The sequence below is a fragment of the Phyllostomus hastatus genome, unplaced genomic scaffold (assembly GCF_019186645.2).
Source record: "Phyllostomus hastatus isolate PE091 unplaced genomic scaffold, TTU_PhHast_1.1 phas_scaffold_1674, whole genome shotgun sequence".
NCBI lineage: Eukaryota > Metazoa > Chordata > Mammalia > Chiroptera > Phyllostomidae > Phyllostomus > Phyllostomus hastatus.
The window spans coordinates 13,749,337-13,761,988 of record NW_025334011.1 but is presented as its reverse complement, the minus strand read 5'-3'; the positions used below and the strand labels follow the sequence as shown (position 1 = coordinate 13,761,988).

General features: G+C 41.0%; 1 protein-coding gene across 1 annotated transcript in view; it reads left to right on the top strand.

Moving 5' to 3' along the window:
- LOC123831350 (amyloid beta precursor protein binding family B member 1 interacting protein) overlaps nt 1-12,652 on the top strand; it is a 93,515-nt gene that overhangs the window by 69,650 nt on the left and 11,213 nt on the right. The window contains exons 9-11 of the mRNA XM_045858243.1: nt 666-809; nt 4,324-4,434; nt 12,051-12,149. Coding sequence (XP_045714199.1) covers nt 666-809; nt 4,324-4,434; nt 12,051-12,149 — 354 coding nt within the window. The remainder of the gene's footprint in view (nt 1-665; nt 810-4,323; nt 4,435-12,050; nt 12,150-12,652) is intronic.

Here is a 12,652-nt window from a genome sequence, read left to right as displayed (position 1 = left end):
TCTCTCCCTCTCTTTCCCCCTCTCTCCTCCATCTCTGAAAATGAATAAATATAGTATTTTAAATTTTTTTTAAAGATTTATAAATTTATGCAAGTTTTGACATTTGAAAATCTACACTTCGGCACTAAATTTTCAGGTACCACAGTGTTAATGATTGCCTCCTTCGATAAGAAGCCATCCCATGAATAAGTTACTGACTTATCCATATTTTATTACAGAATTATATATTGTAATTTTTCTATTCCTTAGCAATGAAATAGTAATCTTTTTGCTTATAGGAAAAGTAATAATTTTTTTTATTTACCAATTTATAACAGTAATAGCCTTTAATACTTACTGTAACAATACACCGAAATCCTACTCACACTCTCCCTTATGCAGTTGGGGCTATTATTACTCCATTTTTGCAGGTAAGGAAACTGAGGTTGGGAGCCTTGCCTCAAGTGGTCAGGAAGCCCTGAAGTCTACCTCAGGAGCCAAGACTCTAAGGCATCAAGGATTCTCCCTTTCTTTAAACAAACAGCATGCAACAAGAACATATGCTTTCAATCAAACTGTAGACAAAAATGAGTTTTAGCTTAGAGTCTAGTTTGCCAGTTTGTTTAAATGTGAGCAAAATGTGTTTTATCTTTCATGTGTTTATATAATCAAAATCTCAATTTCAGGAAAGTTTCTGTGGAACATCCGTCATTGTGCCAGAGCTTGAAGGAGCCCTTTATTTGAAAGAGGATGGAAAGAAATCCTGGAAAAGGCGCTATTTTCTTTTACGAGCTTCTGGAATTTATTACGTACCTAAAGGGAAGACTAAGGTCAGAAAGAAAAAATACTAGCACAAACAGCTTTCATGAAAGTGAAACTAAAGAAGTCCTCAGGTGGCAATTTAAGTACACTCTTTTTTGCTGTGAGAATGATGTTATTACAATTTTATACAAATACTTTCTCTATTGGGACAGAGTTCCAGAAATCCTTTTGTAATTTTTCCCATAGCTCTCTCTTGAAGTTGAAGAATTTTATCTACTTTTAAATCAGGTTTCAAAAGTTATGGCCAAAGCACTTTTCTAGAGATTAATTTGTTACTTTATGTTTCTATTCCTAAGGACTTTTCTCCCTGTATTTATGCTCTTCTTGTTCTATAGTCATTATAGCAAAGCTTCCTTAATTGGAATCATAGAGGTAGGAGAAGTCTTGATAGATCTTCATTTAGATCTTAGACCATATCCTTTGAACAGGTAAGCTGTTCTCTAAGGTTACCTGTTCTCTAAGCTGTTCTCTAAGGTAATATTTCTAGTGAAATATTTCCATCTAATTTAGCAAAAGACTTTAGACATCATTTAACTTCTACTTGGTGGTTTAGGGTTAGCACCTCAAATCTATAAGCAAACAATAAGTTCTTCTTAGAAATAACTTTAACTCTCATTCTGACCTTTAGCTTTTTCAAAGGCTCAGGCCATTTCTATCTTTCGTTTACCTCTTTACAACTTTAGAATCTCACGTGTATCTGGGGTAAGCTGAAACATGTTGCCTTCACTACAGATTGCAGCCTTCTTCTAACAGGCTTGACCCACAGTCCCGTGCTGATGAAACCATGCCGAATATCCAGGTCTGCTCCCAGAATCTGTTCGAGGACTCTGCTGTGTCAGTTGGAACACAGGGGTGGCCTCAAGGGTGATACTCGGCCCAGGGCAGCTGCTGCTCCTACTTAGTCTCAACCTTGGAGCCGACACTGTTTGCCTATGGCATCTCCAGTCCAGTCCCAGGCTGGGGACATAACAGTGGACCCACAAATACTTTGTTTTACTTTAGAAATGTTACATCTTTGGCATTTACATACAAATGAGGCATAAATAAATCTACCACAAACACCACACTTAGTGATAAAATTAGAGGTGTTCGCATTGGAATAGGACAAGGGTAATTTCTCTCATGGCTGCTAACACTGGAATGGAGGAATTAACTAGAAAGTCAAGAAAAAGAATAAGAAATATAATTATTGGAAAGAAAGAGGCAAAAATTCTCTTTATTCACAATATAAGACACTCAACTGAAACACTATTAGGATCAAATAACTTACCAAATAAGAAATAAGAATTCCTTGTGTAAAGGAATTCTTTTCCTTTAAACAAACAATATGCTAATTAAAATATAATGCAAAAGGTTCTATGCATAATAGGAACAAAAAATACAAAATACCTAACAATCAACAACAAATGTTGAAGACTTACATGTCATAAAATATATAATTTAATAAAGGAAGCAAAATAACTGAATAAAAGGAAATGTAACATGTTACTAGATGAAAAGATATTAATTCTTCCCCCCAATTTTCTATTTTTCAATCTCAAGAAAAATTTCCATTGTATTCTTTTTACTTGAAGTGACAGGTTCTAAAATTAATCAGAAAGGTCATACCCCCCAAATTATGAAGCACACCGAGGTAGAACTCCTCCGCCAAAAAATGTAAGACGAGAGCAGGAGAGGCGGAGACAAACGTGGCAGGTGAACAGAGCGCCATCTAATGCAGAGGAAACTGAAGAAAGTATTTTACAGCAGTGGGGTGAGAACTTGGCTTCCATCAATAGCTTTGAAGTAAATGTATGTCCACTTGAAAAAATAGTTCCCTGCCTTTTACAACAGGTTCCAAATTAAATTCTAGATGACACATACTTAGGAAAAAGGGGAATATAAAATCTTATAAGAAAATATAGATTAATATTTTCATAATGTGGTGGTGGGAAAGTCTTCTTAAGCAAAACTAAAAGCTCAAAATTATAGGGAGAAAATTGACAGATTCGACTGTATGAAGTTGTTTTTCCCTCGTGGCCACAGATCCGAACAGGAAACTGAAGACTCGCTCTAGAGCCAGAGAGCACATTTGCAGCCGGTATAACCGACACCAGTAAGACCAAGTACAAATATCCATAAAATAGAAAGGCCAGCAAATCAATGAGAAAAGGATAAACATACTCTTAAAAAAAAAACAGCAAAGCTTATTTAATGAGAATTGACAGAAAAACAAATATCAGTAGCCACCAAATATTTTAAAAGTTGCTGTATCTCATTAAAATCGAGGAAATGTAAACAGTGAAATACTTCCTCCCATGAGATTGATAAAATTAACAATATTGATAACATCCAAATTTCAGCAGGAGTGGATAAGAAAAATGGGCACTCTTGCATGGAGGTTGGAATGTAAATTGGTATGAAACAGTATTTATAGTGAAGTCTCAGTCATATTTTTTAAATTGTATATGTGTAAATATATGTATGTGTGTATGTGGGTATGTATACACATATACATGTAAATGCTTCCCCAAAACCATTAGGAAGAACACTACTGAACTATTAACAATAGTACTCAGGGGGAAAAGAATGGAATTAGAAAAAACAGTGAAAAAGGAAGATTATCGTTTTATTATATATGTATATGTGAATTGATCTTTAAATAATGATTAATATATTTTATTTTCTAATTAAAAAACTAAAACTTTGAAAATCCAGAAGAAAATATCATACAAAAAATTGAACTATAAATAAAGAAATAATTGTGTGCTGGGGTGTAACAGTTCTGCCCTTCACTCTTTATTCACTAACTAGGTAGAGAATTATGCAATGTGATGGGGGGCAGTAATAGAACAAATTTGTAATTGAAGTGTAACCAAATATGTAGATTAGAGGTTGCAGTCTTCACAATATGCAGTCTTCGCATATTATACATGGAGGAGAGGTTTCTGTTTCCATAGCAACACCATCAGCCCTTACAGAGAAAGCAAGAAAGGAACCTTTTTTCCTCCTGAAGAAATGCATGACGTGTGTGCTAATTTACTGGACATCAGACCTACCTCTCATTGTTCCTCCTGAAGGGGACATTTTTTTCCTTAATGCTCAATCATGAAATCCATCACTGACTTAGAGCAGCAAAAGTCAAAATGAAATTTCTGATGGATTTTATCAATCTCACGGGAGGAAATATTTCACTGTTTAAGAGGTGGCGGGTCACCTTGTCTTGACTGCATCAATAACGATGTCTCAAAGTCAACCAGTCAGCTCTGAGCCTGGAGTACACGTGCAGGTACCAGAACGGAGCGTAATTTTCATGCCACTTCCCAGCCTGTGGCATGCGGTTTTGTCTTGGGTGAACTCTTTCACCTTTTAAAATGCTGGCTTGGCTTTTAGAAAACTAACCGTGGTAGATGCTTCAATAAATTGCCTAAAATTCATTATTTTTCTACTGAAATGTCATTCTTAGTTGTACCATCAAGAACAACTTTAGAAAAACTATTAACTGTCAGGTGTGTTGAGGTTATTTTTTTCCTTCTCTTTCAGACATCTCGAGACCTGGCATGCTTTATACAGTTTGAAAATGTCAACATTTACTATGGGATTCAGTGTAAAATGAAGTATAAAGCACCCACTGACTACTGCTTTGTTTTAAAGGTATGGTGTAAGAAGTTCTTACCTTGTGTCTGTAAGCAATTTGAGTTAATATTTCCTTTTAAGGAAAAAATGTTAAATGTTATATAGTTAACCTCAAGTATACATAATAAGCTTTTTATTGTAAGCCAAAATAGGAAATGAGGAAACATTTCTACCAGTTTGGATTATTTGTTGAGTCTACAACTTTACGGTGAATATGTCTGTCAGCATGGTGGTTACCAGAGGGGTAGGGGGTGGGCTCTGGTAGAAGGAAAATGCTGATGGAAGGGGACCTGACTCAGGGTGGTGAACACACAATACAAAATACAGATGATGGATTATAGAATTGTACACCTGAAACCTATATAATTTTATTAACCAATGTTTCCCCAATAATTACAGTTAAAAAAAGGAAAAGAAAAAAAGTAAAATGAATGTACCTGAGCTTCATCACTCATGAAAATGAAAGCTCCACATTTTGAATAAAATTGTATGTACAATTTTATTGATAATACTGAATCAAATTTTCAGTTCTGTATTTATTGGACTTCTACTCCATTGTAAAAAGTTTTTAGAAATTAGGAAATTGACAAGATTTCCTAGAAAAATAGAGAAAATATAAAAAACGGGAAAAACTTTTTTCTGGATAATTTTTGGTTTTTTCTTAGTCAAATACAATAATTGGGCTAAATCTTATTTAATAATTTTGACTTCTAAATGACCTTTCCCTGCACATTTACTCCTGTTTATTATTGTTGTTATCATCATCATCAAATAATCAGTTGAAGCGATTGGCTTCATTGAGAACCTGGGATAATGTGCGGTTTTCAATGAGACGTTCATAGTCCTCTTCATCATTTCTCGGCATCCACTTTCAATGCAGATGATAATGACCACCACCCTGTACTAGCTCAGTCAGCCTGAAACCCCCAGCATTTCTCTACCAGGGCCATTTTGCCCCACAGGAGACCATTAGCAGTATCTAGAGACATTTTTGTTTGTCATGACCAGGGCAGGGCTATAACTGCTTACATCTGATGGGCAGAGGTCCTGAATATGCCAAATACGCTGCCATGCGCGAGGCAACCCCACAACGAAGCAGTGGCTGCCTGCGCACGTCAGCAGTGAGCAGCTGAGAAGCCTGCCCTAGACAGAGTGGTCCCAGGACAATGGCTGCAAAGGGACTGGGGGATGAGAGAGAGAGCCAGATTCCTTCCTTCATTCATTCATTATTTGTCAAATGCCAGCTACCTGTTAAGCACCGCCCATGTGCTGGGAATACAGAAGGGAACCAGATACATGACAATCCCTGACCTCCTGGAGTTTACTTTCAGTGATAGGGAAATGGCAATAAGAAAAAAAAAATGTAATGTGATGTCTGGGCGCATTATCCCGGGTCCTCAATGCAGCTGTGGGTGTGAAGCAGGGTAGGGGATGCATGTGCCAGGACTAGGGCCAGCAATTCTGTGGATGAGGTAGTCACAGAATGACTCTCCAAGGGAGTGACCTTAGACCGAAAGATGTGAGTAAAATAGTGAATGAGAATTACCTGGAGGGGATCATCCCAGAAATGAGAATAGGCTCCCTGAGGTGGGGGTCTGCTGGGGTCAGGGGCCAGAAGGAAGAGAAGGTGAGGAGAATTAATTCCCCACCGACTTCAGGTTCCTGCACTTCCTCTTCTGTTCCTGACATAAAAAGGGTAATGAGAATAATGGCAAACACTTATATAGCGTCTAGAATGCATGTTTTAAGAATGTCCTAAGTTAACTCATTTAATCCTTTTATCACTCTTGGGCAGTGAGAGCCGTGATTCTCCCGAGTTCATAGATAAGGGGCCTGGGCCAGGATGAGAAGCCAGGTGGTGGCTCAGAGGCTGCTGCTCTCTCAGACTCTGTTTACTAGGAACACATCTTCTCTTAATCACCTCGGCCCCACTGCTCATGCCTTTGAACCATATCTCTAATGTTCCTCTCTGACCCCGCGGCCCTCATTGGGAATCCTGAGACCTTGAGAAATCACCCCTCAGAGGCCCTCATTTCTAGGCACTTCATCTCTGAAACGTTGCCCACATCTCTCCAGCAGTGAGAAGGGTCTGGAAAGAGCCTATAATAGGAAGAGCCTATAGTGGAAAAAGTCATTTCAAAATGCTAGTCAGCAAACTGGCTGAATCACAGTCAGGGGAGGCCTGTTAGAAATACAAGTGCTGGGGCCCAGGACCCACCAAATCAAAATGTTTTAAGGGTGGGGCCCAGGAATCTTCATTCTTCCTCAGCACAGTCAGCTTTTGTGCTCAGAGCATTAGGAAGTGTCCTACCTCTAAACGTCAGCTCTCCAGTGACATTCAGCTGGCGATGAAATACCCTTCCAAGTGGACGAACAGGATGAACGTTGTCAGAAGGAGCAAGGGCCCCAACCCCAGGGCCGGGGCCAGAGGCTGGAAGAGGGCTGTCTGGCAGGAGAAAGATGACATTTCAGACACTGGAGACCCTAAGAAGGGAATTTAGACACAGCGAACAGGCTCAGTCCCTGGTGCTGACTCACACACTTGGGACTGGGTCCTAGAGCCATAGCTTGAGATGAGTTCTAAGACTGGGACACAGGTTGTCCTGGGCATCACTGAGAATGGCAATGCTGAGACCCAGGACATTGACTAGAATTTCTGAAGCCCTCATATCCAAGGCCCGTGTCTTCAGGAAAGAGTTGGGGCCTCCCCACCGAGGGAGAAGCTCGGAGAGGAGAAGCCAGCAGCACCATGGGTCGAGGAAGCAGCAAGAGTCAGGAACAACCCCAGCAGGACATGTGTTTCCTTTTTTCTCAGGACAATGAGCAGTTCTGTCCCCAAGACGATCTCTTCACGAGCAGACACCCTGCTCATCTTGCTCGTTTGCATGTGTATCATTTCCTTCCCAAAATATTGAGAATTTTTGTTAAGTTGCTGAGTATAAGGCTCTATTATGGTTTGGAGAAGTTAATTTGTTTATGAATATGTTGGTCACTTATTTCCCTTTCTGTCCACTAGCAAAAAAAATTGTTCCTTCCTCTCTCTCTCTAAAAAAAAATACAAATCTTGAAAAATTCTTGATATGCAAGTATTTCATTAGGATAAGCCAATTTACAGAATTCAAGGAATACATGCACACCTTTCAAAAGGAATTCACGCTATGGAGAGGCGTGTTAAGAGATTGCATGATGGACACGTGCCTACTGGTACGTCCAGCCCAGAAGGTTTTTGTTCGGTATGAGCTCACTGACCACAATAGACCACAGGGAGCTCTACCAGAGAGACTGGAATTTGAGTCCTGGCCCTGTGGCCGTAACCTGTCAGGGCCCTGTCTCCCCCTCACCCACTCCTTCATTCCTCAGTGCCTCTCAAGACCAATGATACCGTCACCCACTAGATTAGTGTCCAGTGCCTGCCGTAACCAAGTACAACAAACTAGGTGACTTAAAAAACAGAAATGTGTTCTCTCTCTGTTCAGGAAGCCAGAAGTTCAAAATCAAGACATCAGCAGGGTTGGTTCTTTCTGAAGGGCCCTGAGGGAAAAATCCGGTCAGTGCCATCTCCCAGCTTCTGGCAGTTTCCTGTGACCCTTGACATTCCTGGGCCACAGCTGCATTGAGGTCCTGTCAGCCTCCAGTATCGCCTGGGTCTCCTCTGTCCTTGTCTGTGCTTTCACTCCTCTTCTTACAAGGGCATCAATCAACAAAGATTCTGTTTCGGGCTTCAGTTTGTCTTTGGAGGGGACACAATTAAACCCATAATACCCACCTACTTCTCCAAGCTAGAAATAGAGAAATCATCCTTGAAGCCTCTTCTCTTTCCTTCCTCGTCCAATCCATCATCAAGTTCTCATTCTCCATCGGAGACCTCTCTCATCCAGCCCTGCTCTCTTTGTCTGTTCGTGCTCCTCAGTCCGGTCTACCCCCCGCAGAGCCAGCAGCTCCATCTGTATGACTCTGCTGTTTTAACGTGTTTGCTGGACCCACTGCCTAGAGGTCAAGTCCAGAGGCTAATTTGACACAAGGCCCTGGACTCTGACTTCTGTTGAGCTTAGTAACTGCCTCCCCTTTCCATTGGCTCCCAGACCTTGGCCACACAGACTTTCTAGGGGCTCCTTAAACATATTGCAACATTCCATCACTTCCTCCAAAGAGCCTTTCTCTGCCTTCATTTTCAAACTTTTACTATGAAGTTTACCATGCCATTAAGTAATCACATATTTGTTTACATGTGTCCCCGACCCAGCAACAACCCCCAGGGGCCCCTTCCTACTTATGAGTAAGCCTCCCTTACTCACCCTTATTTACCCAGGGGCTGGCATGTTTCCCAGCACCCAGTGGTATCTGTTGAATGCATGGGGCCTGGGTTCTAGTCACGGCTCTGCCTCTCTCCTTGGATGTGGACACATGGCTTACCCTCCCCGCCCTTGGTTTCCTCGTTTGTAACTTTAGGGGCCTGTAAGTTCCCTTTTAACAGTAACGTTCTGCAGTTGCCCCAACTCCATGTTCTGCTCTGAGCTTCTCTCTTTTTCTGGTCAGGAACAATCAACCCAATTGCAGAAGAGTCTGCCCAGTGGTACTGAACCAGCATTTTTTTCCCTTAAACCACTTTGCAAATGACTTTTCAATAAAAGGCGCAGTCAGGCAGCAACCCCTAGGGAAGGTTCCAAGACGTGACTAGAGGACCAGCACAGCGACTTGCTCTAAGATGCCCTGGGAGCCGGGAAGGAGCCTGATGCCCACTGGTAGTTCATCTTAGAACCATAAAATCTGAGGATTGCAAGAGACCTTCGAGCTCATCTGACGCTGAATTCTGCTGTATATGTTCATAGTACGCATGTGGTCTAAGGCAATCAGTGAGACCAACCCCATGAATGTTGGAGAAAATGAAGTGAGATCAGGACACCCACCTCCTCATCATAGCAGGAGCCACTGTTAGAATTAAAGGTCAAGAGGCCTTGCCTCTGTTTTACGCTCAAAAGCCGTATGTTTAAGGGAAGGGCTGCATTTCACCCTACTTGGATGAGACCGTTTATAGGACTGGTTAAGTGGACACCTCTACACAGGCCATTGCCTCGTGCAGTTTGCCGCGAGCACTGGCCAGTTGCAGTCTGCTCCTGGGACCTGGCTCTCTTGTGACAGGCACTGAAGAAAGAAAGAAAAACCCCAGACTTTTAAGATAGCAAGGCCAAGGGAACAATGTCAAGTTTTTTACCTTCTCAGGAAAAAAAAAAGTGCTTCCTAAGAACCATTATAAACATTAAATTGCTGAAAAAGCCCGTGTTCACCCCTCTTATATGACAGAACAAGAAGGTTGTTGTAAGTTGGGGAACTCTGTTTCTGGTGTGGGAAGAGGACTTTGGTTTGGTTTTGTGAGTTTCATGGCTGAAGAGAGCACTTCAGGCATTTGTGGTATGTCACAATCCACTCAGGGAATAAATCCTCAGCTTAGTGTATTTTTCATCAATATGACTGACCTTCTGATTAATTAATGTTAACAAATCCTTTTTTGCTGACCTTCTGATTAATTAATGTTAACAAATCCTTTTTTGCTATTGGGCCACACTATCTGAGTTGAGAGACAGTTTCAGTTTTAAGGAACTCCAAAGAAGATGCTTAGTTGGAGTAACATTTATACAAATAAAATCTGCTGTTCAGTTTAATGAGGGAGCATTGAACCCCAATGTATTGTTACACATTCAAAACCCATTCAAAGGTGTTTGCTGCCATCTGCCGGTAAAGATGGAAAACTACAGGTAACATTAGGGAGCCTAACTTGGAACTCAAGAAAGGGGACTTGTACCTAAATAGAAATTGACTGTTCTTCCAGTAATGCTGACACAAATTCTAAGGGCCGAGGGATCTCCATAAAGCGAACCATTTATATAAAGCTAAAAGTATAAAGTTAGACTTTTTTCAATTGGCTCAAAAGCCTAAAGCAGGAATTCTTTACACTTTCTGAATTTTTCTGAGGTATCTTTAGAGTCTGGAATTTTGGCTTAATCGTTTGGCTATAAATGCATAAATTCTAGGGGGTGGGACAAGAGATCCCAAGGTTCTAGAGGACCACAGGGTAAAATACATAGTAACTTCTCTGAGCCTCAGTTTTCTCATTTGTAAAGCCAAAAACTACTGACCTCTCATCAAGCTCTCGGAGTCTCTGTGGATCTTGTGGTCTGTTCTGGGCGCAGACAGCAACTCCACTGACTCTCGCTGCTGTGTCGTTAGGTAGATCAGCAAGGTGACCAGTGCAAATGCTGCTTCTCAGATTCAAACTGAAGTTCAAGGCACAATGCCCTTGGCTTAGATCAACTTTGAAAATAGCCATTCCCTGGAAGATCAGTGACTAAGCCAAAAGCAAAAGTGAAGTGGGGAGGTCTGTGCAATACCCTGAGGGAAGAAGCGGACAGCTTCACCAGCTTCCTGCCCACAGGAGGTGGCTTCCGGTTCTGTGGCATTCCATCTCACTTGGAGCACCACCGGCAATTTCATGGTTATCCTGTAGCAGGAGTAACAAACTCCTCTGAGAACTGGAGGAAGAAAAAAAAGTGGTAGCATGGGTGTGCACACACACGCAAAATGGTTGTGCGTGGAAACCATTTTCTACATCATAAAGCTAAATGAAAAACTACAGTGTCCCATGAAAATGCACGCAGTACACATCTTAGAAACTAGATTCAGTTGCCTGCCCCTTGCCTTATGTCTGTAAGACTTCTGGATGAACAGGAATTCCTGCACTTCCTTATTTCTTTTAACAATTATTTCCACCTCTGGACTGGAATACCGACCACGTACCAGGTCAAGTGTTAAGCTCCAGGGTCCTCAGCAGTGAATGCGGACATGATTCCCACCCTGGTGGAGCACACAGGCCATCAAAGACATAAAACAGAAATTACAAAGGCAGCGAGGATTCAGAAAGACAAATGCAAGCTGACCTGTAGGACCAGGGATCTGTGTCTCTCTTTCCCTTCGTGTCTGCCCACATCACTGTCCTCACTGACCCTGAGCTTCGAGGAGGCCTGGCTGATTCCCAGTGCAACACCCAAAGTCAGGGCCACTTGAGACTGGTCAGAATTGTTCCTTCTCCAGGTCATCCATCCCGAGGCCAAAATGGCCCATTTGGATAGGAGATGACATTTAAGGAAGGATAATTCCTGGTAGCAGAAATCACCCAGGATTGACTGGGAGTCACAAAAACACTACTAATTTTGTGACATAAGAATTACATCGGGTAAATTCCCCAATCTGATAAATGGAGAAATAACTCAGATTTCTTGTGGGGATCAGAACATGATAGATGTGAAAGTTTGCAAAAGTTGAAAAAGCAGAAATGAGAATTATTATTGACAAAATAGTAAGAAGTCCCAGATTTTTTGAATCCTTTCCAAACTTAGTCCATTTTGAAAGTATCCATTTTCCTAACCCTAAAATTGCTCCCAATAATTTTTGCCACCATCTCAGGAAATCATATACATTGTTAAAGTTTTAACATTTTTTGAAATATTATAAATTGTACACCTGAAACCTTTATAATTTTATTAACCAGTATCACACCAATAAATTCAAAGTTCTAAAAAACTATTTTGAAAGACGCTAATGAATAGTTTACTAAGGGTCTCTGAAATGACTTTTTCCAGCATCCCCAAATTCAGAAGGAGTCCCAGTACATCAAGTATCTCTGCTGTGATGATGGAAGAGCGCTAAACCAGTGGGTCACGGGGATAAGGATCGCCAAGGTGAGTGAGCGTTTGGACTCCAGCCTACCTTGCATTTGAATCTGCCGACTGGCTTCCTGGAGGGGTCTAGTCTTTGTGCTCCTGTGAAACACTTGACTCATACTTAATAGGTCAATGCCATTGGTAGGCTGATGCTACTGGCATTATCTTATTTATTTGCCTGTTGGGTTTTTTAAGTAGGTAAGAGGGATAGAAACACAGACCTCTCCAATGACCTGAGAATGAAGGATTTACTTTCACACGAGACTTTTCAGATCTTTATTTACTTATGGAGAGCATTGCAAATGTAGTGTGTACTTAAGAAACATGAGATATGATTACATGCACGAGGTGTAGAATTATATAAAGACATATGTAATCAGAATTACATAGCTAAAGCTCTCCCGCAATGTCTAGGTAAAAGTATGAACTGTCTCCGCTAATCTGGAAAATCATTTAACACACAAAGAAGCAATCTGTGGATTTGTTATTGAAATACTGATACCACTGACCCTTAAACAACC